The sequence below is a fragment of the Neofelis nebulosa genome, chromosome 2 (assembly GCF_028018385.1).
Source record: "Neofelis nebulosa isolate mNeoNeb1 chromosome 2, mNeoNeb1.pri, whole genome shotgun sequence".
Taxonomy (NCBI): domain Eukaryota; kingdom Metazoa; phylum Chordata; class Mammalia; order Carnivora; family Felidae; genus Neofelis; species Neofelis nebulosa.
The window spans coordinates 200,914,568-200,942,436 of record NC_080783.1 but is presented as its reverse complement, the minus strand read 5'-3'; the positions used below and the strand labels follow the sequence as shown (position 1 = coordinate 200,942,436).

The following is a 27,869-nucleotide window of genomic DNA, read 5'->3' as shown; positions in this document are numbered from 1 at the left end:
AGAGCATTGTCATCCTGCTTATGATGTGAGGCTGAGTCACAATGGAAATCTTGTCAAGCACAGGCACTGACTGCCAGCATTGGAAACTAGTCCAGGCCCTGAAGGATGGGAACTAGCAGGGAACCATCTAGAAGGTAGAGTCTAGTTCCTGGGTGGGACTAAATGAACATACAGTGGGGAGGGGGACTATAACAGCCTCATGCCCATTTAGAAGCCATCAAGGTGATTGAGGAGATTAGAGATGATTGAGTCATAGCCCAAATTTTTGGAATGTCGAGGCAGACTGCTTCACTCCTTTGAGCCCCAGATGATAGAATTGGAGGTAGTTAAACTATGTGGAGAATCTGGGAGAGCTTGCTGGGCTTATCAAATTTTTTAATGCTTATTTTTGAGAGTGCAGGAGAGGGGCAGAGGGAGATCGGGAATGCAAAGCAGGCTCCAGGCTCTGAGCTGTCGGCACAGCCTTGACTCGGGCTCAAACAGATCATAACCTGAGCTGACGTCGGACACTGAGCCACCCAGATGCCTCTTGATGGGTTTATTTTTAAGGAGTACCAACTTAAAAGGTCATCTTGAACAAGTGTTCTTGCAATGGTTACCTCTGCCAGGCACTGTTCTAAGCATTTTGGCATGTATTCATCACAATTCTGAGGTATTAGTCTAACAGGCTGATTGCTTAAGCCCACAAGTAGGAAGCAGCGTCTGCAACTATCCCCCTCTTGCACACTTGCTGGGAGGGAGCCTGTATAGCCAAAAGTCTCCTCTTTGGTATCATTGTCACATCTGCAGTCTGTGCAGGAGGTGCTCAGTAAAATGAAGTGTTCTTTTTCTCCTACAGCTAACCTGGGGATTTACAGTTTTAGTACAAATTCTTAGCATAGGGCCGGGTAACCTGCTAGGCAGGAAATACGTGCATTTTTTTCTCTCTCTGTCCAAAGTGTAGCTGGAGCAAAGCTGTTGGCGAGTTTTCTAGGCCCCACCCTTTCTGCCAAACTTCTTGTAACCTACCTGCCTGCAGGCTTTTTCTGCAAGTAGACATTCCTAGCAAACTTGGGAGTCCCGAGACAGTCTGGATTTGAATCCTAATACCACCACGTGACCTTGGGCAAACAATTTAACCTCTCTGCCTCAATTTTCTCATCCATAGATGATAAAAGTACCTACCTCTTGGGGTTTTAGTGAGATTTAAGTTAATATTTGTAAAAAGCTTACAGTCTCATAAAAGTACAATGAGCTTGTTAAGTATTCCAGCAAACAACCTGGGATGTCGTATCCAATAAATCTTGTTGAATGAATAGTCTACCATCACTTACTATTCAACCAGGTTTACCTCAGAACCAACCCTATCTTTCCAGGAGAGATTAAGGGATTAGAAGCTTGCTCAAGATCATCTAAGTAGTAAGGAGCAGAACCAGGATTCGAACCTAACTCCTAAACCATACTATGATAAGCTATTATGTTACTAGCTTTAAGCAAGACAGTGTAGTGATGTGCATATGTAATTTAATACTCCACATACCTCTATAAAGAAGGTACTCTGTGCCCATTTAGCAGATGAGGACAACTGAAGTTGGAGGATATGTGGAATTTGCCCACGTTATACAGCCAGTAAGTGTCAGAGCATGCATCTGAGCAAGGCAACTGACTGCAGAACCTATTCTCAACCTATATTATATCATGCCTCAAAAAATACTATTTCCACCTGGTTTAAACCACTTTTTGGTATTAAGCTAATGTAACCACTACACCCTAAAACCTCAGTTTCAGTTGTAATTAATTATATACCCATGTGCCTGGTTTTACTCAACACTGGAAAATAAAGTGGAAATGAGTAGTTTTTTGGGGAGTGAAAGTCCTTCCTCAACCATGCCTCTCCCTTACCCCCATTTCTTCCATCTTTGTGTATGTCTTTCCCTCTAACGGATGGGACCCACATCTTAATGATAGTACCTGACATTTGAGTAGAATTTGCCATGCACTAGGCATTTTTTCATCCTTACAAGAGCCCTATGCAATGCAAGGAATCTTATTAAATCCATGTTATAGAAAAAGAAGACGATCAAGATCAAGGTTATATCATTTGCCCAAGGCCACACAGAGTGAAACTTGAAGGTCTTTGTCTCTAGAACCTGAGCTCTTAAGTTTATTTTGAGAGAGGATGAGCACACATGAAGGAGGGGTGGGGGGGCAAGAGAGCCCCAAGTAGGCTTCCAGCTCAGTGCTCAATTCTACAACTGCGAGATCACGACATGAGTGAATATCAAGAGTCTTATGCCCAACTGACTGAGCCACCCAGACACCCCTAGAACCTGAACTCTTAACCACTGTCTTCACTTCCCCTTCTCATAAGCATTAGCACCTTGAGCATTCCATCATGATAATTAGCATTCTGATGTGATTATTTTTCAAACTGATGTCCGTCTAACCCAACAGTTGGATCCTCAAGAATGGAACCATATTTGTAAGCTCAGTTCCTATACTATGTCTGGCAATAGTAAACACTAGTTGATAATTTTGTTGTTTTTCTATGTTCTGTTCCATTGATTTCTGCTTTTATCTTTATTGTTTTCTTTTGATTAGGTGTAGTTTGCTTTTCCTTGTTTCTTAAGGTAGAAGCTGATGGCACTCATTTGAGAGGTATCTTTTTTTTCATATGGGCATTTAGTGCTGTTAGTTTCCCCCAAATATTGCTTTAACAATATCCCACAACTTCTGGTATGTTGCGTTTTCATTTTAATTGAGTTCAAAATACTTCCAAATACTTCCCTTTTGATTTCTTTGATCTATAGGCTATTTAAAAGTATATTCATTTTTAAATATTTGGGAGTTTTCCAAAGATCTGTTACTAGTTTCTACTTTAATGTCAGTGTCGTCTAAGAATATATTTTGTATGACTTGAATCCTTTTAAATTTACCAAGACTTGTTCTATGACCTAGACCATGGTCTATCTTGATAAATGTTTCATGTGCACTTGAATATGTATTTTACTTTGTTTGAAGAAAGCAAGGTGGAATGTGAAGAAAGGTGAAGCATTCGATAAATATCAATCAGTTCAAGTTGGTTACAAGAGTTGTTCAAGTCTCCTGTATCCTCACTGGTTTTCTAATTTTTCTATCAATTATTGAGAGTGAGTTATCAAAATCTTCACCTATATTTGTGGAGTTGTCTATTTCTTCCATAAGTTCTATCAGTTTTTGGTTCACATATTGAAGCTCTGTTATTAGTTGCATATATGTTCAGGATTATGTATTTTGAATAACTGACTCCTTTATCATTTATGAAATTACTTTATTTCAATAATATTCTTTGCTCTGAAATCTACTTTGTTATTAATATAACTGCTCCAGCTTTCTTTTGACTAGTGTGACAGAGGATGTCTTTTCTATCCTTTTACCTTTAAACCATTTGTGTATTTATATTTTTAACATATTTCATGGGGTGCCTGGGTAGCTGAGATGGTTAAATGTCTGACTCTTGATTTCGGCTGGGTTAGGATCTCATGGTTCGTGAGTTCCAGCCCTGCATTGGGCTCTGTGCTGACAGTGCGGAGCCTGCTTGGAATTCTCTGTCTCTTGCCCTCTCTCTGCCCCTCCCCCACTGTCTCTCTCAAAACAAATAAACATTTAAAAAACAAACTATTTCTTGTAGGCAGTGCATAATTGGGTCTTGCCTTTTTTAATTTATTAGGATAATCTCTGCCTTTTAATTAGTGCTTAGACCATATTTTTATATGATTAACGTTTAGGTTTGAGTCTTATCATCTTAAATATGTTTTCGATTTATCTCATCTATTCTTTGTTCCTTTTTTCTTCTTAATCTACCTTTTTTTAAAAAAAGAATCAACTAAGGATTCTTTTTTGTTTGTTTCTTTTGGGGGGGGTGGGCAGAGAGAAAGGGAAACTGCATTGTCAGCACAAAGCCTGATGCGGTGCTATAACCCACAAAGCATGGGCTCATGACCTGAGCAGAAGTCAGTCAACCAACTGAGCCCCCCAGGTGCCGCTCTTATTCTCCCTTTTAAAAAATGAGTAACTTTTTCTGATTCCATCTTACCTTCTTTGTTGGCTTGCTGGCTATAACTTTGTTTTATTATTTTTGTGGTTGCTCTAGAGTTTACAGTATACATCTTCAGATTATCAGATTCTACATTCAATTGATATTGTATCAATTCATTCACTTATGATAGTATATATCATATCATTTATTCACTTATGACAGTAAAAGAACTTTATGTTGTCACCCCACAGTCTTTGTTATTGTTGTCATGTATATCACTTTTATATATGTTTTTATATATGTTATAAAACCCACAATACATTTTTTTTGTCTAAACAGGAAACTATCTTTTTTAAAGTTTTTTTTTTAATGTTTATATTTATTTTTGAAGGAGAAAGAGACAGAGAGGGGACAGAAGAGTGAACAGGGGAAGGGCAGAGAGGGAGGGAGACACAGAATCTGAAGCATGGGGCGCCTGGGTGGCGCAGTCGGTTAGGCGTCCGACTTCAGCCAGGTCACGATCTCGCGGTCCGTGAGTTCGAGCCCCGCGTCAGGCTCTGGGCTGATGGCTCGGAGCCTGGAGCCTGTTTCCGATTCTGTGTCTCCCTCTCTCTCTGCCCCTCCCCCGTTCATGCTCTGTCTCTCTCTGTCCCAAAAATTAAAAAAAAAAAAAAAAAAAAAAAAAAAAGAATCTGAAGCAGGCTCCAGGCTCTGAGCTGTCAGCACAGAGCACGACATGGGACTTGATCCCACGAGCTGAGAGATCATGACCTGAGCTGAAGTTGGATGCTGAGCCAGCTGAGCCACCCAGGTGCCCTCATCTTTTATAAAGTTTGGGGGCACCTAAATGGCTCAGTCAGTTAAATGTTTGACTTCAGCTCAGGTCATGATCTCATGCTTTGTGGGTTCGAGCCCCACATCAGGCTCTGTGCTGACAGCTCAGAGCCTGGAGCCTACTTCTGATTCTGTGTCTCCCTCTCTCTCTGCCCTTCCCCCACTCATGCTCTGTCTCTATTTCAGAAATAAATAAACATTAAAAATTTTTTTAAAAAATGAAGGTGAAATAAGGTATTTTCCAGTGCTCTTCATTCCTTTGTGTAGATGCAGATTCTCATCTGGTATCACTTTCCTTCTGCCCAAAGGTCTTTTTTTTTTTTTTTTAAGTTTATTTACTTATTTTGAGACGTTTAACCAACTAAACCACCCAGTCATCCCCAAAGTTCTTATTTTAACATTTCTTTTACAATGGTTCTACTGGTGATGAATTCTTTCAGCTTTCATATGTCTGAAAATACCTTATTTTCACCTTCATTTTTGAAAGATGTTTGCGCTGGATATACCTTATGAGATACAATTTTGCTGGAGTACTTTTAAAATTTTTATTAAAAAAAAACTTTATCTTTTTTTTTTTTTTAAGTTTATTTATTTATTTATTTTGAGAGAGATGGGGGAGAGAGAGAGCCGAGGGGAGCAGAGAGAGAGAGAATCCTAAGCAGGGCTCACCTGCGGGGGGGTGCTTAATGGCAGAAGGGGGGGTCTTGATGGAGGGGGGTGGGGGCCTCAAGGGAGTCTTGAACCCACGGATTGTGAGATCACGACCTAAACCCATACCAAGAGTTGGACGCTTAACAGACTGAGCCATCCAGGCTGGAGTGCTTTAGAGATGTTGCTCCATTGTCCCCTTGTTTGCATTGTATCTTTGTCTTTGTTCCTCTGCACATAACATGTTGCATTATATCCTTGCCTCATTTCTCTGTATATAACATGTCTTTTTTCTGACTGCTTTTACGATTTTCTATCATTGGTTTTAAGCAATTTGATTTTGATGTATCCTGTTTCTTGTGCTTGGAGTTACTCGAGCTTCTTGGATTTTGTGTTGGTTACAGTTCTCCAGAGAAACAGAACCAACTGGATGTATGTGTGTGTAAATGGATAGATAGAGATTTATTTTAAAGAACTGGCACACGTAGTTGTGGGGACTGCCAAGTCTGAGATCTGTAGGGCACTTTGGCAGGCCAGAAATTCCAGCAAGAGTTGGTGTTGTAGTCTTGAGCCTACATGCAGTCTTGGCAGAATTCCTTCTCATAAGGCCTTCAACTGATTGGATGAAGCACATCCACATTATAGGAGGTAATCTGCTTTCCTTAAAGTCTACTGATTTAAAGGTTATCATCTCTTAAAAATACCATCACAACAACATCTAGACTGGCATTTAACTAAACAGCTGGGCACCATAGCCTAGCCAAGTTGACATATACAACTAACTATCATGGGGCGTTTGGGTGGCTGAGTCATTTAAGCCTCCAACTCTTGATTTTGGCTCAGGTCATGATCTCACTTGGGATTCTCTTTCTCTGTCTCTCTCTGCCCCTCCCTTGTGTGCTCACTCTCTCAAAAGAAATAAATAAACATTTAAAAAAATATCACAGATCTGTAGGTTTATAGTTTATACATTTTTAAGGTGGCATTTCTTCATGTATTTTCTGTCCCCAGATCCTCCTTGCTTTCCTGTATATTTGGCCACTTAAAGTTATTCCATACTTCACTAATGCTATTTTCAATTTTTTTAAGTTCTTTTTTCTCTGTGTCTCATTTTGGATAATTTCTATTGCTATGCCCTAAAGTGTACTAATCGTTGTTTCCACAATATTTAATCTATTGTTAATCATATCCAGTGTATTTACAATCTTAGATATTGTCAAGAAATTCACTTTGGGTCTTTTTATATCTTCCATATCTCTACTTAACTTTTATGCATATGGAATACAGTTATAATAACTTTCAGTGTCCTTCACTTCTATCATTTGAGCCAGTTCTGGGCCAGGTTCAATTGATTGTTCTTATTATGGTTTGTGTGCAATAAGTGAAATAAATGATAGAATGTAAAAAATAATTAAAATTAATATTTCGGCTCAGAATAGGAAAAGATAAGTGGGGTCAAGGAAGTCTTCACAGAGATGGGGTCTGAATTGAGCCTTAAGTTATATCAAGAGCTCAGCAAGGCAGGAAGAAAGACACTTGGTAGGGGAAACAGCCCCAATAAAGGTGAGAAGGTAGAATGAACATGGGCACCTTCAGAGTACAGTGCAGAGGCTAAGGAGAGAGTGGGAAGTCAACAGCTTGGGGCAATTGCTGCCTGGTGCTCCGAGTACAGCACTGAAGAAATACCTGAGTCTTTAAAGATTTGTATGCAGGGCAAGTTCTCAGAGCCATGGTTTAGGGTGATTAATGGGGATCTAGGTGGAACAAAATGGAGGGGAAGGGATGTGAGGCAGGAGCAGAGGCCAGGAGGGTGGTGCTTTAGACCAGAGGGGCAGAAACCAAAGCATGAAGAGGAGAGAAGAGGGAAGAATCAGAAAATAAGTTAAGGATTGAATCTTTACTTTTCAGAGAACCTTACTCTTGGCTGTAAGGATGAAGTTGGGGAGGGCGGGGAGAGGTCTAGATCCGTACATAACATGTTTCATTTTAGGTGTGGGGTCTTCTGGGAAGAGATAGAGAGCTAAAACTTAGGGTGGAGGTCAGAACCAGACCAAATGGACTGCCCTCTCAGTTAAAAGATGATGGCTCCAGGCTGAACAAGAGCTCTGGTCCCCTTCTACCACTTGTGTGCTGACCCCAGAGAACTTGCCTCACCTTTGAACCTCATTTTTCTCATTTTCCAACTATCGTGAGGTTTCGTAAGGAACAAATGAGCTCATGGACATGGGTGGATGTGTTTCTGTAGTTAACAAAGTAAACAGTTTTACAAAATGGGTGATAATAATCATTTTTATAATTACATTAAGCCATGGGAATGAGTAAGATCTTGGAAGAAGAAAGCAGAGAGAGATCAAACATCCAGGGTTAAAACTTGGAGAAATCGCACAGTATATCATCTAAAAGAGGAGTCCATGATGGAGGCAGAGGTAAATTTGGAGAGGTAAGAGACCCTGAATATGGGGAGTCCTTTGGGATGGGTTCTGCATAGTAGGAGAAATTCAGTTGGTAAATACTCACCAAAAGTATCCATCTAGAGTTCAGGTATGATTGAATGACTTTCAGAGTCAGAATCAACACGAAATGGAGAAAATACCCTTCTGCAGAGGTCCCTGTCCTGACCTCAGAAACCCTCCAGACACAATCAAATGGCCTGAGAAGTCACCTCAGGGAACATCTGGAATCTTGAACTGTTTGTATCCACTGAAGAAGGAGTGTATTAAGAGAGCATAGTCAGCTTGGTGCCTATTTTCCAGCTCCAGCTCCCAACCCCAATTCATAGCCCCACATTCTTTCTTCGCTGGTCTCCCTCACTTCTCTTGCTCCCCCCACTCTCGGTTTCTCCTTCTGCCAAGTCCATTCTCCATTTTGCTCTAAAACAAATTCTGCTCGTGTCACTCCCATGCTCAAATCCCTTCCCTAGTTCTTCACTGCCTCAGGATAGAAGCTGTACTCCTTGGATACACTAGGCCCTGCATCATGATCTGACCCTTGCTCTCTAGTGTTCTCTGCTCACTCCCATAGGCACCCTCTGTCCCAGTCACACCTTGGCAGTTTCCCACAACCACTCGACTCTCTCATCGCTCCCTGTCTTCGCAAGGGATGCGTCCTAGATGCTCTGCCCTCTTAGCCTTACCTTGGAAAACCTTTCTTAAGCCCCAGGCTGAGCCAGATGCCCCTGTGCATACCCACGTCATGGCCCTGTGTAGTTGTTGATGGTCTGATTTCTTCTCATCTTTCTCTGACGGAGACCCTTTTGAAAGCAGTATCAGTATCTTCTCCGTGCAGTCTCTGCCCCACAAGACCTTCCCAAACTTGAAACCCCGGTTTCAAGTAGTTTCTGGTTGTCAGTCCACCGGTCCGGATTTGGAGTCTCCGAAATACACACCCATTGTACCCGGGCCAGGGCGGAGAGAGCCTGGTCGGGAGCGCTCTAGCCCGAGCGCGCCACTTGCACTTCCCGGAGCGGCCGCCAGGGGCCGCCGGGCTCTTTGTTTTTCTTTCTGGCCCGGGGTCGGGGCCGGAGGCCTGCAGAGCGCATGCTCTGGGGCAGTTCGCGGCCGGGCAGGCGGGCGGAGGAGTTGCTTGTGGCGGACCTGCAGCGAGGTAGGTCGCACCCGTCACGGGCGGAGGGTCGGGGCGGAGGGTCCGGGCGGAAGGTTGCACCCCGGACGGCCACAGCTGGAGCCCTGGCAGGCCGGGGCCGTCGCCCGCGCGCTCGTGTCGGCGGCGCCGGCCCCACGTGAAGCCGGGCGGCAGGAAGGCGCGGGAGCAGGCGCGCGGGTCCCCGGCCCCGCGGGGCGCCCTGGAGCCGGCCCGGCCCCGCCTGGCTCGAGCGAGGGCCGCGCGGCCCCTCTGCCGCCGCGCCTCTCTCGTCCGCCCGCGGCGCCCGCGCGGGCGGGAGATTCAAACGGCCCGAGCGCGGCCGGCCGGGTGCGCGCGGCCGCCGTGACCCCGCAGGGCGCAGACCCGCGCGCCTCGCGGCCCGGGACCGGCAGCCCCGGCTGCGCTTCCGGAGAGGGGAAAGTGGTTTTGTCCAGCATTCGTCCGGAGGATGCGATTGGCAGAGCAGCGGGGAGCGGAGGGGATCCTGCCCGGAGAGTGTGTGCCTGAGGAGCGCGAGGTATAGGCTGGCGAGGGTCTTCTGCAGGGCAAGAAGTCAGCGTCACCAGGCACCGAGAGGAAGACTGTTGAGCCTTGGAGAGGTGTGCTGTGAACCCCGCATCAACTCAGCTGTCAACTGATTTTTACTGTCTGTCTACTTCGTGCCGCGCTGGCAGGGCTGAGGAACAATGGTGAGAAGGGCCCCGTGTGGCCCCTGGTCTCCTTGGGGAGACCCCTGTGGGGGCCTCGGTTAAGGTCCAGTGTGCCACCCATGTATGTCCGTGGACCCAGCGGCGCTGCTGCTGGCAAGTCATTCATTCATCAGATGGTAATTGAAGTGCTCCAACCAAGTGTAACTTGTGTGTCCTGGCAGAAGTCCAACGTACGGAGTGGTATGGAAACTCTTGAGGGGGTCACCCAACCCTGCCCAGGAGGGTCCGGATGGCTTTCCGGGTGAGATGACTCTTGGATGGGGTTTTCAAGGACAGTGGAGTTATTCAGCCCACAGAGGTGGAGGGGTTAGTGCCATCCAGCCAGGGGCATGGAGAGGCACGAAGGTAAAGGTGAGTTGGGGTCAGAAATACCATAGATGTTTCAGTGTGGGGTACAAAGAAAGGAGTAACAAGATAATACAGCAAGGACCAGGTATCGAGAGGTCTGGCGTGCAAGACCAAGAAACACTGGGTGAGGGTGGAGGAGGCAGGGAGGGGGTCACCCAAGAAGGGCATCAGAATGGGTCTGGAAAGATGGAATTAGGAGTTCACCATGCTTTTGTCACAAAGACATCCCAAGAGCAGGAATACTGTTCAGCTTTGTAGCTTATTGGTTAGGTACCCTTGGGCCACACCCCCAGTCTCCTTGGGCATTAGTTTCCTTGTCTGTAAAATGAAGGTAAGAGGTGTATGGTGAGAGTTCCTTATATCCTGTATTTTTCATAAAGCAGTGATTCTAACATCCGGTGGAAGCTGAGGTCCCTTTTCCCCAGGATACCTCTGCATGCAAGGGGGCTCCTCTGGTGAACTCCTGGAGTGAAGTGTATCAGCTCTGTGGCTGGCACATAGCGGGAGCTCAGCAAGTGTTTGTTGACAGATGAGACTCTCTCCTCCCTTTCTTCCTGGGGACCTTTCTTACAAAGAGAGTCTTAAGCTTCTGAGTCTGGCAGGCAAGTGAGGAAGTAGGGGTGGTGGCAGGGACAGCTGCTGTGGTCAGAGAGGGCTCTTTCTTTGCAGAAACCAGGCTGTGGAGGGGTCATAGAAGGTCACAGCAGGAACACCAGGCCCCTGGTAGACTGTCTAGTCTGGTATACCTTCGTTTACCACCTGAGGAAACTGAAGCCCAGGGAGAAAGGGGAAGAGGAGGAAGGGGGATGCTCTGGTGCTGATGGGAAGTGGTCAGGAGACCTGGGATCTCACCCCACCTGTGTGGCCTGGGGCACAACTTTTTTCTCTGTAAAACCAGGGTGATCACACTTACCTCAGAGGGCAGGTGTGAGCATTCCAGGCATCACAGATGCCTATTAGTGGAAGTTGACTCTATATCTGACCTTACTCTTTTGTGACTGTGTCTCACTCTTCTCCCCGACTGTAAGCTGCTGAGGATGGAAGCTGTGTTTGTTAGGGGGGTTTAGGATGGGGACAAAAGATTGCTGCTTATTCCTAGTCGAGACACTTACTGTGTGATTAAGAAAACACCCAGAGCAGTTAGAGAGGGTGTCCATACAAAGAACTGATTTGTGTAGTAGAGGATGTGAAGGACTCCACCTTGAAAAAAGTTTATTGTTTGTTTGTTTACTTATTTTTTTTAATTTTTTAACATTTATTTATTTTTGAGATAGAGCATGAATGGGGGAGGAGCAGAGAGAGAAGGAGACACAGAATCTGAAGCAGACTTGAGGCTCCAAGCTGTCAGCACAGAGCCCAACGTGGGGCTCGAACTCACGAGCCGTGAGATCATGACCTGAGCTGAAGTCGGACGCTCAACCGACTGAGCCACCCGGGCACCCCTGTTTACTTATTTCTTTAAGCTCTAGGCCCAATATGGGGCTTGAACTCGTGACCCCGAGATCAAGAATTGCATGCTCCTCACATTGAGCCAGCCAGGTGCCCCCAGGGCTCCACCTTTTAGAAGGTGCTCTCTCATCCCCTGCCCTGCTTCCAGGATTGCTCACGACAGCATTCTGCTATACCTAGAGACCTCCATCTGAGAGGCAGAAATTCTTAGGCTCAGAGAGAACCCAGGTCTGTCCTTCCCCGCATTTTTCAGTGGGTCCAGCACCCACCTGGCCCACCCTGTCAGACCCAAGCTGCCTCAGTGTCTCCTCTCTTATCTCACTGTCCTCTCCCTCTTAGGTAGCTTCAGCCCTCACTCGTTGTGTTTGGCCAAGCTCATGGGGGGATCCTGGGGAGGCCTGCCTGGGCTGCCTCCAACCTTGCCTGGATCATGGTCTGCCTTTGGCTGATGTGTTTTTTTGTTTGTTTTTGTGGGTTTTTTTTAATCAGTCATATATACCTGAGTTCTGTTCCTGACTCTCTTTTACTGACTGTATGAATTTAGGCAAGTAAATTTATTTCTCTGAGCCTCAGGTGCAGCAATTGAATTAGAAGTGATAGTCCTTCCTCATCTTGTGAGGAGTAAAAGATTGTTGGCATACAGACGATAGGAGCGGCCAGTGCCCCAGAGTGGCTCACGTTTTAAGGAGTAGGTTGGTATGATGGACAGACATGTAAATTAGAGTAATTACGATCCAGATCCAAAAGTCTGTCCCGTTTCTCTGGGAGAGAATGATTCCTTTGGGATGAGGGGAAAGATCTGGAAGATTTACCAGTGGAGGTGACTTTGGGACTGAGTAGACATTCTTCTAGTAGGATAAGGGGTGGGAAGGTATAGAGATGCAAATGGACAGAGAGAACAATAAGCAGTCTAAGATTGTGTGGGAAGAGTAAGGAGATTGTGACAGAAAAGGGATAGGCCAAAAGTTATGTCAGTACCAGAGTCTGGAGCCTTCCGTACCAGTCTAGAAAATGTGGGCTTCTTCCTGGCAGAAGGAGCCAGTGGGGAGTCTGAGCAAAGAAGCACCTTGTTTCAGGTTTGAGGTTTAGAAAGATCATGAATGACTTCTGGAATGGGATGGGGTAGGTATCAGGAAGACCAGAGCCAAGTTGCTGTCTTTTCTTGGGGAGAAGGTATGAGAGATAGTTCCCAGGCAGGCTGAGAGACTGGGGAACGTTGGGGAGGAAGCTGGCAAGGACACCAGCTTTGGAGTCTGACCAACTTGGTTGAGACGTTCACTTCCTCTTCCAGTCTTGGGTGAGATACTTTACCTTTCTGAGCCTCAGCTTCCTCGTCTGTAAAATAGGATCAATGTTCATAGCTTGCAGTGAGATGCCCCACAATTTTAGCCAAAACACAGGTGTCTAAGGAGATGTTCACTGGGTTCCAACCCACAGTAACACATGTTTTTTGTTAGCGCCCCCATGATACCAACCACCTCATTTATTTTTCTGTCTGCACTTCAGGCCTTGTCTACAGGTCAGCCCAGCGTCAGCACCAGTATGCTGACATAATTCTCTTCCCTGTGCTTTCACTTCACTTCTTGTTGTGAGTACTCTTCCATCCTGTTACACGGTCTCCGTCTGTGGCACAGCTAACCTCTACAGGTCATTTTGATGAACTGATGGGAGATTTGCCTTTAGCAGGATAGAGCCCTGGACACACTCAACTGGCTGCCGGCTTGGCCAGGGATCCAAGTTGTCTACCTGAAACAAGGGATACCTGTTCTATCCCACACCCTTCACCCACCCACCTCTGCGTACTTCACATCTCTCGTTGGCTCCCAACGACTTCAAGCTTCAGGAAAACACCTGGAGAAATGGTCTTCTCAGTCTCTTCTCTCCTGTTTGTCCCCCAGTGTTCTCTATCTCACTAATAGAAGTTTACCATCCTCCTAGTCATTTTCTTTTAAGATTTTATTTTTAAGTAATCTCTATACCCAGTGTGGAGCTCCAACTCATAAACCCCGGGACCAGGAGTCACACACTGCACTGACTGAGCCAGCCAGGCGCCCCATACCGGCCTCCTAGTCATTTAACCCAATGCCTAGGAGTCCTTGTGTTTGGCCAAGCTCATAGGGAGATTCTGGGGAGGCCTGCCTGGGATCCTCTGGATTTTTTTTTAGGATGAAGAAGGTCATTCTGGATCTCTCCCTCTCCCTCACTCTGCACATCTAATCCACACATCGAATTTGTCTCCTAAGTTGATCAGTTTTGTCTCCTTTTTCTCTATTACCTCAGACAGACCAAATCAAGTCACCATCGTCTCTCCTTTGGATGCCTGCAATAGCCTCCTCTTCCAGTCCATTCCATTTTCTTTCCAGTAGCCAGAACAGCCATTTAAGAATGTAAATCTGGTGAAGACTTTCTTAAAATTTTTCTGTGTTCCCTACAAGGTGTTGCATGATCCAGCCCCTGCTCTCCTCATGTCGTCTGACCAGTTGCTCTCCAGCTGAAGCTGCACTGGTCTCCCCACGTTCCCAAACATGCCATTTAGCAGACCACTTTCGTCATGGTCTTGCCCTACTGTCTTTCTCTCATATTTCAGGTCTTAGCTTAAATGTCATCCCCTCCAACCACTCTATTCCCCTACCCCAAGGCATTTTATTTTTTTAGTGTGGTAACACAAACATAAAATTTGCCATTTTAACCATTTTTAAGCATATAGCTCAGTGTTAAGTACACTCACATTGTTGTGTCCCCCCAAGTGATCTCTTACCGTATCTCCTTATCCTTCACTCAGCATCATCTGTAATGTGTCTTCCATACTACAGTGTAAGCTTCATGGGAACAGGGAGAGGGGTAGTCCCCTTTTCCTTGCTACACCTGACCCAAAACCAAACAGTGGTGATAGGCACTTAATGAATATTTGTGGAACAAATGAATAAACGCTGCCATGTATTGAGTACTTACTGTGTGCTTAGCACTGAAAACAGATATTTCATTCAGTTCTGAGGGCAGCCCTGAGAAGTCATTGCATTCCCCTTGACAGATGAGGATAAAGCTCAGAGAGGTCAAGGCTGCTGGCTAACCATGGCCACAAAAGCAGGGGTGAACAAGCCACAGCCCTGTCAGGTGAATCCAATTCCCTCTAATCCCCGAGAATGTGCATTTTTAGCATGGTAAGAGGGGTCTCAAAGAGGTGGGTTGGAGAGGAGGAGTCCCACCCCAAGAGGGGGAATCACACCCCAAGGGAATAAAAGTTGGGTGACGCTCAGAACTGCCACCTCATCAGAGTCAGAACTGGGCCAGTCACAACCTGTAGAAGCAGCTCAGCCTGCCGAGGCTCAGCCTACACTGGCTTGGAGAATTCTAAACCTTTGGCTACTTCCTCATCTTCAGTCCTTTGTTCTGCCCCAGGATAGTTAGCAGGAAAGTGCCTGGAAATTCAAGAGGCCATTGGCCTTGTGTTCATTACTCTGCAATAGGGAGCTGGAGGGGCTGAGGCTCTAGGACCTACTGGAAGAAAGACATTGGGGTGGGGGGGAAGGGAGGTGCAGGGTGCTGGTTAGGGCCACAGCTGAGCCTGAGAAGGACTCTGGAGTTCTCATTCCATTTTTAGTGTTGGGTAGAGTCTCATCCCTTATCTACAAAATGGAGGAGAGGTGGGTTAGATTAGTTTAGAGCTATTCTCAGGCATTACCTGGGACAGGCCCTAAATGTTGTAATACTGATACTAATTTATTACATTTACAATATTAGCTCATTTAACCCTATGTAACAAAGATGTAGGTACTATTATTATCCCTGTTTTACTGAGGAAGAAACTGATTCATGAAGAGATTAAGTAATTTTGCCTAAGGTCAAGCAGCTAGAAAGTAGCTGAGCCCAGATTCTGGCCCTGAGATTCTTAATTGGCACAAGCTATATTATTTCTACATCAGGATAGCTCTAAAGTGCCCTGGCCCCTGCCAGAGGGTTTACAATTCTGGTTTCGGGAGCTCCAGGCTTAGACAATTTGACTTCTTTTCACAGCTTAAAGACCAGGGCTCAATGAAGATTTATTTCCGGGGCTGGGTGTGTGGAGGAAAGAGGCTTTGGACACAGTTTAGGCTGGGTTGGAATTGAGAGAGCTGGGGAAAATGTCTCTGTTCTCAGCAGCCTTGAGGAAGACAGGGAGAACATTGCAGGACAGCAGCAGCTAAAGGCAGGAGGGGTTTGGGGCTGAGGCTCGTAGCTGCCCTGGATGGAACCTTAGCTGCCCTGGATGGAACCTTTCTCGTAACTTATAAGTGGTTTCCTTTCCCCTTTCTCTAATACCTGGTGAGCACGTACACAGTGTTTATTTATTATTGGACTGTTTAAGAAGGCCACGTTCCTTGTAGGAATGGGACTTTTGGATCAAAGGGCACAAATGGTCTGGTTTGGTTTTATTTAATGAGAATCGTGCTTTTTTGTGGATGGGAGGGTCTGATAACAGTAGTGCTTCACCAGAGTTACTAGTGGTATATCAAGGTTGAGGGAGAGCTATCAGAGATACTTTGTTTGATGTTCTTAAAGGTTTTAATCTTTTGTAATTAAAAAATTAAAAAAAAATACATGTAATGTTGTTAGATATATTAGATAATATAGGAAGGTACAAAAAGAAAAAAATTATGTGTCTATAATCCCATTTTCCAGAGGTTACCATTGTTAATAATGAACGTACTTCTTTCCACACAGTTTTCTACACATATTTTTACACATGTATACATTTTTTAATGGGATGATGAAGTGTTTTTTCAGTCTTATATTATTTGGCAATGGTGAGCATCTTCCGATTCAATAAATAAATCTCTGAAAGCATCACTTTTAATGGCTTCATACCATTCTATTATAAATATACCACGTACTTTCCAGCTCCTACTATTGAGTACATGGGTTGCTCCATTTTCCTTTTTAATGTTATGACAAATACAGTAGAGAATATTTATGGAACTTAATCTTGGGATGTATCCATTATTCTGTTACCATTCTTCTCAGATAAATTCTGAGAAGTGGAATGGCTGGAATCCCTCTTACCTTTTTTAGGGTTACCTAGTGAGAGCAGGTAAATGATTGCCATGAATGAAATGGAGTATTTGCCTGGGTTTTTCAGGAAAGGATGCCACCCAAGCGTATAGCTAAGAGAAGGTCACCTCCAGAGGATGCTCTCCCCAAAAGCAAGAAAGTGAAGGGTAAGTTGGCTTTGGCCTCTATCTCTGAACGGGTGGCCTCTTGGAGCCCCCATATTCTGGGACTGGGCTCCTTCCTCCCTGACCTCTGGAGCTGAGGGACCTGGAAGCCCAAGAACTCCACCCAGCTGGAGTCTCTTGTAGCTTACTGAATCCCACCCTCTGAGACTCCTAAAGCAGCAGAGACTTGTCTACAAGCACTCAGGTAGTACTGGGAGGTGGTGGGGGGGTGGTATAAGACCCTAGGACTTTGCTCCCTGCAGTAATGCACCAGGGCTAGGACCATTGACTTCCAGAAGTAGGTTCAAGTCCAGGCTCTGCCACTTTGCAGTCGTGTAGCTTCGGTTAAGCCACTTAACATCGCTGAGCTTGAATTACCTGATTCATACAACAGCTCAGCACCAATCTCGCTGGGCTGTTAAGAGGAAAATGAGATAATGTCCTGGTAGCATTTGAGGAAGGTAGTTGTGGTTTCCTTTCCTGGGACCCTGGAGGGAGACAGTGAGGAGATCAATCCAACCCCAATCCGGGAGGGGATAGTGTGGACCCACACTTAGACAGTGTCTGTCTTTTGCAGACCCTCGTAACCAGGCAGTGAGGGCTGGTGCCTCCCGTCGTGTTCCAGGTGCCCACGGGCCGAGCCCTCCTGACCAGAAAACCCGACCAGGTGGCTCCCTGCCCAGGGCACCCTCTGCGCAGCCATAGCGGCCCTGGCAGCTGTGGCCACACCCCCGGAGGGAGGGTCTGGACGCCATAGGTTGTCCGGGGCCGTGGGCGACCGTCACTGGGCAGCAGATGGCCCATTGCTGCCCGCTGGTTGGCTTGTACCTTTTTGCAAATGTCTGTCTTATGTCTTACTCCCGCCCCTTCCTCTTCTGCTGCCTGTTTGTTCCCAGATAGGCGCGGAAGGGTTGGGTGTGAATATGTGTGGAAGTTAGTCGCAGCCAGAACATGGAAGCTAGGAACGATGCTCTGACCCATGTAGGTTCCCTTGGTTTCAGTGCAGACTTTACTATTTATTAGATTTGTGACCCTGGGAAGGTATTTAACCTCTCTGAGTCTCTGTTTCCTTTCCTATAAGAAAGGATCCTAATATGGAAGGTCTGTAGCATAATTTAGGGGACTACAAAGCAATTTCACATTAGTAGAGTAAGCAGTCAGGAAAGGGTAGACATTATGTGAATCCTCGTTGGCACAGTGACTCCTAACTGAGAACTTGGAGCTATTTGGGAAGACTGTCTGTATCCTCATTCTTCTCTTCCCCACCAAGATTCATTTCACAATATTGAGTGTCTTCTTGTTAACATTTCCTCCCTCATATTAATAATGTGCTCAGTTTTTAATTTTCACAAAAACCGTGTGACACAGTTATTTTTGCTATTCACATATCGGAGATGAGGAAATTTAGGCTTATTAGAAAAGCCATATTACTGGTCTGTGGCAGAGCAGGGACTTGAACCCAGGTTTTTGTGATCCCAGAGCCCATGCAGTGGAGAAAGAATGACTTCTCCTTTCCCCTGTCATCTTGCACACTCAAGGGCTGTCTTCTTCACCCCTCAGTCTCACATAGGTCCCACAGCACAGAACCAGGCATGGTGCTGACACTGGGCCAGGGCGATGTGGGCCAGCTGGGGCTGGGCGAGAATGTGATGGAAAGGAAGAAGCCAGCCCTGGTGCCCATTCCGGAGGACATTGTGCAGGCTGAGGCTGGGGGCATGCATACCGTGTGTCTAAGCAAAAGCGGCCAGGTAGGTTGGGGTGGGTGGCACAGGATTGGACAGGGCCTGGGCTTGGGGGTTCGGAGAAGGAACCTTGAGCCACAAAAGTTACTCTGTGGCGATGGTGCTGGCTAGCTGAGCAGGGAGTGGCCTAAACGAGAATGGACTGAGGCCAGACCTTGCACTAATGAAGGCATCTTGGCCACAGGTCTACTCCTTCGGCTGCAATGATGAGGGTGCCCTGGGAAGGGACACATCAGTAGAGGGCTCAGAGATGGTTCCCGGGAAAGTGGAACTACAAGAGAAAGTGGTACAGGTGTCGGCAGGAGACAGTCACACAGCAGCCCTCACTGAGGATGGCCGAGTTTTCCTCTGGGGCTCCTTCCGGGTAAGACTGGGTCTGGAGAACTGCATGGGGGTTGGCTGGCTGAATTAACTGGTGAGGCCCCAGTGATAATCCATCTCTACCTCCCTCTTGTGTGTAATGGTGGGGAAATCAAGGCCCAGAGGCAGAGCTTGGGCCCAGACCCAGGTCTCTTCATCCAGGCCTGTCCACATTTACCTTGAATCTACATTATGAAATGTGTATCTTGGGAAAGCGTGGATCAAGGATGCCTTTAAGCTGAGGCTAATCCAGGAAGCTTACTCTCCTCACCCATCTCCTTCAACCTCTCTCCTCCCCAGCCATCTCCTACATCTGTCAGGGGTTTTGGGGTGCATGGGAAAGATTGTCACATCTCAGAATTTTGAAGGCAAGGGAGTGCAGTTTAAACAGAGTCAGCGTTAAAGTTGTTTTGGTACTTTGGTGTTTATTTTGAAATGTTAAAAATAAAGGAATCTGATAAGGTGTTTCTTCATCAGGACTGTTTTTAAAATTTTTTATGGAGAATTTCAAACACATAAAAGTGATCAGAAAAATAACATTGAACACCCATCTACTCGCCTCTATAGTCATCAATTTGTGGCCAAACTTGTTTCCTCTCTACTCCCATCCACCCCACCACCCCGATCCTTTGTTATTTTAATGCAAATCCCAAGCCACATACTATTTCATTCATTAAGTATTTCATTATTTGTCCCGGCTCCTGCCCACCTCTTCATCCCCATCTGGCACCAGTGTCCTTCACCAGACAGCTCTGTGGTTGCCTGCAAGCCTGGACCTGACTGGTATGGGGCAGGCACGACTGGCTGGTAAGTGCTCTGCCCTACCTTCCAGGACAATAATGGTGTGATTGGACTCTTGGAGCCCATGAAGAAGAGCATGGTACCTGTGCAAGTGCAGCTGACAATGCCTGTAGTGAAGGTGGCCTCAGGTGAGTCTGGGGGTACTCGCTCTAGGCAGGAGTTGGAGAACCTTGTTCCGTGGCTGGCCTAGCCCTGGGCCCTACAGACAAGCCCTGCATCCTCTGCCTTCCTCTCCCCCTCAGGAAATGACCACTTGGTGATGCTGACAGCTGATGGTGACCTCTACACTTTGGGCTGCGGGGAGCAGGGCCAGCTGGGCCGTGTGCCTGAATTATTTGCCAACCGTGGTGGCCGGCAGGGCCTTGGTAGGTGGCTTAGGTCCCTCTGGCGGGGCAACTTGGCAAGCCACCCCCTGGTGAAGGTCAGAGGCAAAAGCAGTTCCCTAACAGTCTTTAGGCTTGCATCAGATAGACCTTAACCTGGTAGTTAAGAACTCTGACTCTAGAGCCGTACTACCCTGGATTTGAATTGTGGTTCTGCTACCTATTGGCTGTGGGACTCTGGACACAGTTTCCTCATCTCTAAACCTACTTCATTGGGTTGTGGTGAAGTTAAATGAGCTAACATAGAAGAATGTTTGGCACGTGGTAAGTTCCATGTAAATGTTAACCTCTTAAGGCTGTGGGAGACTGAGTGAGGCACTTGTACTCTCATGGCCTCAGTTTCCTCTTCTGTTTAATAGGGAGAAGAATGCCTGCTTAGTCTCCCTCCAAGGGCTATAGTAATGGGGAAAAAAGCACAGGGCAGACAGAGAAGCTGTGTGTGTCTGCCACTGACCCTTGCCTCTCTGCCTACAGAACGACTCTTGGTCCCCAAGTGTGTGATGCTGAAATCCAGAGGAAGCCGGGGTCACGTGAGATTCCAGGATGCCTTCTGTGGTGCCTACTTCACTTTTGCCATCTCCTGCGAGGGTCATGTATATGGATTTGGCCTCTCCAACTATCATCAGCTTGGTGAGTCCCAAGCCTAGCATCTAGCATACCCCAGAGTGACTTGGGTTCAAATCCTGGCTTCACTCATTGACTGCTCGCTCTTGATGGGGTCAGCTAACCCCTCAGAGCCATATTTTTGTCACTGTAAAGTGAAAATATCCATATCTTGGTGTTTGTTGCGGGGGGAGGCGACCTCGCTGCGTGAGGGAATGAAGAAGGACAGCTCCTTGGACAGTTTCACCCTTGACAGCTCTATCCTGGCCTTTTCCTCCCAGGAACCCCAGGCACAGAATCTTGCTTTGTACCCCAAAACTTGACATCCTTCAAGAACTCTACCAAGTCCTGGGTGGGCTTCTCTGGTGGCCAGCATCATACAGTCTGCATGGATTCAGAAGGTGGGACCTCTGGGTTGAGGGTGGAGTGTTCCTTGGGCATAAACCCAGTAAGATATGGAACCTGGACCTGCTCCATGGGTTGGATCAGATGTGGGTCCATGAGGGCCACCCCCATCCCTCAGAGTCCTGGCACTCCTCCAGGTATGAATGAGTTCAGTGGGGTCCTATGGGGGCTCTATCAGGACTCCCCCAGAACTGGAATATACTGCAGACATTTTTACCACCCTGGGAGTGGGAACCAGCTCCCACAGATATGGGAACTCAACTGGCCTACCTGGAGCATGCCCTCTGGTACTCTTTATCTCTCCCCTCCTCCCACAGGAAAAGCATACAGCCTGGGTCGTGCTGAGTATGGGCGGCTGGGCCTTGGGGAGGGTGCTGAGGAGAAGAGCATACCCACCCTCATCTCCAGGCTCCCTGCTGTTTCCTCAGTAGCTTGTGGGGCCTCCGTAGGGTATGCCGTGACCAAGGATGGTGAGTGGGGCTGTCCACATTCGGTGTGGTTGGGGCTTGGGGATCATGATTCTTACCAAACTGTTCACCAGCCTCTGATGTCCATCATTGAATAGAGCTGAGATACACAGAGCACTGTTTGTGATGACGTTGCTTTCCTCCTGATTGTCTGAAGTTCTGACTTTGATGGACATAAAATGAGTAAACAAATTATTTTAATAAGGGTGATTTGTTTTGTAGCATAGAAAAATAGTGGAAGGGGATATGTCACTGAGGCCCAGATAGGCAGTAGGACTTGAATCCAGGTCTCCAGACTCCTAACTCAGGCTTCTCTTTACATTTTCCACCAAGGTGGCCTCTTTATTTACAACCAGAGAGTTGTACTTAGAATTTTACTAGGAGAAAGAAGGCTTAGTCATTGGGGTCATAGCAGGCACAGCAGAGGAGAGTGTGAACCACATGGTCACTGGTCACCAAAGCCTGAGGGGGACAGCAATGGGCACCTTGAGAAGGCTGCAGTTGATAGAAGCGCTTGACCTGGGATTATCTGGGAAGAGTTCCTGAGGAAGTGGAGCTTGTACTACACCTTAAAGGTTCAGTCCTTTATGATACGCAATGGAGGGCATGGAGGGCATCTGAAGTGCAGGAGCATCTAGAGCAGTCCCACAGGTCCTTGGAATGGAGGGTGGTATAGGGGTTGGGGAGTGGCCAGTCATGTAGGACCTTGAATGCCATTCCTAGGAGCAGGGAGAAGTCTTTGGCAATGTGGTCTCTGGTTGACAAAGCTGTTTTTTAAATCCAAGATCTCCTTGGCTTCTCTCAGCTTCCCTGAACTACTAGAGGCTGGGACATTGCTAGGCTGCTACAGGCCAAAGCCAAAATTCACCCTCATGTTCCAGGCTTCTCACACTACAGAAAGGTGGGGCTAGGAATCCTGGAGACAGCTGCCCCCATTTCTCTCCCTTGTAGGTCGTGTTTTTGCCTGGGGCATGGGCACCAACTACCAGCTGGGCACGGGGCAGGAAGAGGATGCCTGGAGCCCTGTGGAGATGACAGGCAAACAGCTGGAGAACCGTGTGGTCTTATCTGTGTCCAGTGGTGGCCAGCACACAGTCTTACTAGTCAAGGACAAGGAACAGAGCTGATGAAGCCTCTGCGGGCCTGGCTCCCGCCACCCACCCCCCCTCCTGGAACTGGGAAGCTATGACTATAGATTCCAGCAGGCCTCCCCCAGCCCTGAGTACTCTGTCATCTGCCTTTTTCCTATCAGCAGAAAGAATCCTTTCCCTCTTTTCTGTCCTCCTTTCGTGAGTCATCCTACAGTCTACAGGATGAAGGGGGAGGGGGGAAATGAAAAAGGGGAGGGGGTTTTGGCACCTGGAACATTGCTCGCCCCAGAGTTATGTGGTTAGACCTTTCCCCCTCGTCCCTACCTCCCATGGTCCTGGCTGGCCCTGGTTTTGCCTGCCAAAAACCAAAAATTCCTCCCCTGGGGATTTGGTGCCCACATTCTGAGAGGTTGGGGGCTCATCAAGCCCTACTGTAGCCATGTGCCACCCTCTGTCCTTCACAATCCACAGGCAGACAAATGGTATGGTGGTCAGACCCAGCTGTCATGGACTTATGCCTGGGGGAAACTGGAGACCGGGCAGGGCTGCCCAGCCATGGGCAACTCCAAGCCAAATATTTGGCCCTCAACAGATGTCCACGGGGAAGAAAAAACAGTGATCCTTCACTTGGTCAAGAAAAAAGCCAATCAGCCTTTCTCCCAGAAGCACAAAACATTCTGCCCTTCAGGCATTGCCTGAGAATTCTGCCCATCCAACATGCCTTACCTGCAGCCAAGGGCCTGAAATCTGGAAAGGAAGCTACATCTGCAGGGCAGGACATGGGGGGAGTGGGGAAGGAGGGTTTTATAAACAAATTTAAAGCAATACTGAGAGTGAAGGGAGGGAGGGGAAAGGGGGCAGAGGCTTGTGCCCAGAAAGGGAAGCAGCAGCTTGTACAGTGGCTGAGGAAATAGAAAACAGTTTTGATTTTTTTTTAATGTAAAGTATTTTGGAGGGGAGAGTGAACTCTTTTAACACTTTGAATAAATTTAGAGTTTTATAAAACAGGCCACTTGTTTTCTACATACTCCCTGCTTTTTTTAAGGGAGCACCTGTGTTGGGAAGAGCAGAATAAACCCATACCTAAGCACCTGGTCAAGGCTAGGACTTAAGTGACATGTCCTAGAATATGCCAGTCAGCTGTTGGTGTGGCTGTTTCATACAAATCAAAAAAGAAAAAGAGGTGATTGATTTTTGCTTAGGTATTTATGTTTCAGGAATCACTGGATTTTTTAAAAATTATGCTGCATAATGTAAGAGACATGGAATGGATCTTTTAATATCCTAATCCCAAACCAAGATTTGAGTACAGTGCATACCTATAGATACTTATGCTAAAGCTTGCTGTTGTATCATTTTTAACAGCTGATGTCATTGATTAAACGATTAACTGCACAATAACTCTTAAGACAACTTGTATGTATTAATGTAGATTTTCCCAGGCATTTAAGCAACCAAATCATACGGCCGACCTAATATGGTAGTCACTAGCTACACGTGGCTATTTACATTTAAATCAAAAGTTGTAAAAATTTAAAATTCCTTGGTTGCACTAGCCACATTTCAAGTCCTCAGTAGTCCTATATGGCTAGTATTGGGCTATGCAAACAAAGAACATTTTTATAATGAACAATGCTGATATAGAAGGTCTGTTATATGTATAACAGGAAATTTTTATTATTGCCAGAAGGATTCTTTTTGGATGTTAGTAACTTGAAAAATGAATACGATGTAAAATAAAATGTATTCTGTGATTTTTTTCCCCCTTGAAGTTTTAGGGCTTTTTTTTTTTTTTTTTTTTTTTTTTTTTTTAATGTTTAGAGAGAGCACATGTGCACACACGAGTGGAGCCGGGGCAGAAAGAATCCCAAGCAGGCTCTGCATTATCAGCACAGAGCCTGAGGCAGGGCTCAATCCCACAAACCACGAGATGGTGACCTGAGCCCAAATCAAGAATCGGACACTTAACCAACTGAGCCACCCAGGCACCCCTGAAGTTTTAGTTGTTGGGTTTTTTTTAATACATTTTTTTAATGTTTACTTATTTTTGAGAGAGAGACAGTGCAAGTGGAGGAGGGGCAGAGAGAGAGGGGGACACAGAGTATGAAGCAGGCTCCAGACTCTGAGCTGTCAGCACAAAGCCTGACATGCGGGGCTCAAACCCACAGACGGTGAGATCATAACCTGAGCTGAAGTTGGACACTTAACCAATTGAGCCACCCAGGCACCCTGAAGTTTTAGTTTTGATACAGGCACTATACTGCTTAGAAACTGACTTCTTAGAAGGGAAATCACACTTTTGATTATAATATTTTCTTTGTAAAGAAGCACTTGTATGTCTGCTACTCTTCCCTACAAAAGTCCATTTGGACTAGATTTACTGGAGTTTTCCTTCTTGACAGCATGATGAAAATTCCCTCTTCTTAATAGCAGCTGTTCTGTATTGGGGCTTAAAATGGGCCAGGCATTGTGCTAAACTCTACATGCAATAATAGCTCTTCTGATCCTTACATCAGTCCTGCAAAGTCAGCATTGTCTTTTGGGAAACAGTCCATAGAGTTGACGTTTAAGGTCAAGAAGCTGCCTACCAGGGGTCCCTGGGTGGCTCAGTCGGTTAAGTGTCTGACTTTGGCTCAGAGCTCATAAATCAACCCCCGCATCCAGCCCTGTGGTGACAGCTCAGAGGTTGGAGCCTACTTCAGGATCTGTGTCTCTCCCCGACCCTCCATCCCCCTCTCAAAAAATGAATAAACAAAAAAAGCTACTTACCAAGGGCACAAACTAGGCTGGAATCAGAATCAGCCTCAGGGGCGCCTGTGTGGCTCGGTTGGTTGAGCCGCCAACTTCGCTCAGGTCATGATCTCACCATTCGTGAGTTAGAGCCCCGCGCCAGGCTCTGTGCTGACAGCTCAGAGCCTGGAGCCTGCATTGGATTCTGTTTGTCCCTCTCTGCCCTCCCCTGCTCACGCCTGTCTCTCACTCTCTCTCTCTCAAAAATAAACATTAAAAAAAAAAAAAAATTAGCCGCTACCTGAACCTAGAACTTCAATTCCTTTTCCTTGTATTGCAAGCAAGCATTATGAAGCTTTCTGCAGGTGCTTCACATATGTTAGAATAGTGCCAGGCACAAAGTAAATAGTTTTTGCTGTTTTGGCAATTGTACTTTTTAAATTGTTCCCTATAGTTAATAATTGCCTTGTTTTTCACATGCATAGTTTTCTGGTGTAAGTATTAATTTAGTACCAAGTGTAAATTTCCCTTTGTTCAAACACATCTACTCTGTTTTATCTTTTCCCCCATCCTTCTCCAACCTGGATTGATTACCCCAAAACAAAGGTAATCATAGCACCCTATGTGGCTTAGCTACAAATAAGATTTACAGAATTGTAGATGTTCAATATTGTTTTGACAGAAATTTTATTTTGTTTTATTTTTTTTTTTTTGGCCAAATGTAGGGCTTGAACTCACCACCCCCAGATCAAGAGTTGCATGTTCTATTGACTGAGCCAGCCAGGTACCTGTGCTCTGACAGAAATTATGAGAAGTCGGACGTGTATATGTGTGAATGAAGAGCAGTTGCTAAAATATCTGAAACTACAAATGAAGAGAACATATGTCATTTAGAAATGTGCGGAAAGATTCTAGGAAGAAGATTTGGAAAAATTTGCCCCAAGGGAATGGAATTTCAGGGTAGGGATAGATAGGGTGAGGGACTGTGCTGTTCATTGTTTATTTCATAAAGTCAGCAAATATTTTCTCAGTGCCTATCATATCCCGGACATTGTTGTAGGAATTTGATTAGAAACAAAACAGGCAAGAATCCCTGTCTCATGAAACTTATACTCTAAATTAAAAATAAATATTTAAGGGGCACCTGGGTGGCTCAGTCGGACTCTTGGTTTCTGCTCAGGTATGATCTCACAGTTGGTGGGTTCCAGCCCCGCATCAGGCTCTGTGCTGGCAGTGCAGAGCCTGTGTGGGATTCTCTCTCTCTCCCTACCCCCCTCCCCCTCCCCAATCGCATAGTCTCCAAAGAGAAAGAAAGAAAACAACTTAATATATAAACATTTAAAAATCTCCAACCTGAAAATAAATAAATCTTCCACGTGTAGTAAGCAAAGAGCACAGCAGAGGCCCTGGCAAATAGTACTAAATAAACAGCTATCAGTTATAATTTGAATGCCTCCAAATGCCATGGAGAATTTCCTGGATGCCAGGCATTGGGCCAAGTACTTTCCCAACTTCTCATTTTCTCCTCACATCACCCTATGTGGTAAGGACTATTACCCACATTAGTCTCAGGTTAAATAACTTGCCAAAATAATTAGTGAGAAGGGGCTGAGATTGATGTTTCATTTGTTGGAATTGATAGTCAAAGCACCTAGCCGGTACCCTGCTATTACAGTAAGTAGGATAAAGCTGGAAATGTGGCAGCTGGTGGTTGGATCTCAAGTTTTCAGATCGAAGAGCGCTTGGCTTTGACACGCAACGCCCAGGTTGCCTATAAACTGGTATAGGAATATAAACTGGTAAAGGAGGGCGTTAGTGTCACATCAGCCCAGAGGGAGCCCCAAAAAGAGATCCGCAAAGTGAGCTTCATTGTTAGAGATAGTCACTTACAGAAGCTCCCTGAGCAATAGCCGCCAATGTGAGGCTTTGACCCGGGACGTTTCCGGACTAGGAGAGTTTTATCGGGATTATCTAGTCACTGAAATCCTGTTTACTGAGGGCATTCTATGGGCAGGTCATCATTCTGGGACAAGTGAGAGCTGGCGGTTTGGGTTAGGGTAGTGGATATGGGACTCAGGAAAGCAAAATGACACGACTTGGGGATTATTTGGTTGAGATGACTCTGTTACTCCAATTTACACGCCCTATAACCCCTGCCCCCCTTTCCACCGCAGGATCCCATCCAGCTTCAACAAAAATCTCACGTCTTGCAAATTGGGAAATGGTGAAGGGGTGGCTGGGGCCGACCTGTGGTTTGTCCAAGGCCACGTAGTGGAACTGAGTCGTCCTGGCTCCCAAAGGGCACTTTTCCGTTTTCTAAAAAGTGTGCTTATATTTGCAGGTTTTTTGTTTTTTTTTTTTTTCACAATAAGCAAAATTTTATAGTACGTTTGTATTTGAACACAGAGAGAAACCCGAGTAACCCCATTACTGGAGCAACCGCGTGCCGGCAGTGACGTCTGCTCCGCCCCATCCCGCCGACTCCGGCGTAGCTCCGCCCTCAGGG

The 27,869-nt window shown here is 46.2% G+C and overlaps 1 protein-coding gene across 9 annotated transcripts; it reads left to right on the top strand.

Moving 5' to 3' along the window:
- Positions 1 to 33: 33 nt before the first annotated feature.
- On the top strand, positions 34 to 25,619 carry RCC1 (regulator of chromosome condensation 1). 9 transcript variants are annotated; one of them, XM_058718389.1, is made up of 13 exons: positions 34 to 134; positions 7,786 to 7,919; positions 15,730 to 15,856; positions 16,706 to 16,784; positions 17,359 to 17,448; positions 18,342 to 18,529; positions 18,708 to 18,887; positions 19,716 to 19,812; positions 19,927 to 20,049; positions 20,542 to 20,697; positions 20,952 to 21,071; positions 21,393 to 21,545; positions 22,494 to 25,619. In XM_058718389.1, exons 4-13 carry the CDS (start codon positions 16,712 to 16,714, stop codon positions 22,667 to 22,669), a joined length of 1,356 nt encoding a protein of 451 aa, XP_058574372.1. In that variant the 5' UTR covers positions 34 to 134; positions 7,786 to 7,919; positions 15,730 to 15,856; positions 16,706 to 16,711; the 3' UTR covers positions 22,670 to 25,619. The 9 variants fall into 9 exon arrangements, with proteins under 9 accessions (XP_058574372.1, XP_058574371.1, XP_058574369.1 ...); XM_058718388.1 differs by having other exon boundaries at positions 15,727 to 15,856; XM_058718386.1 differs by lacking the exon at positions 15,730 to 15,856.
- Positions 25,620 to 27,869: the final 2,250 nt, after the last annotated feature.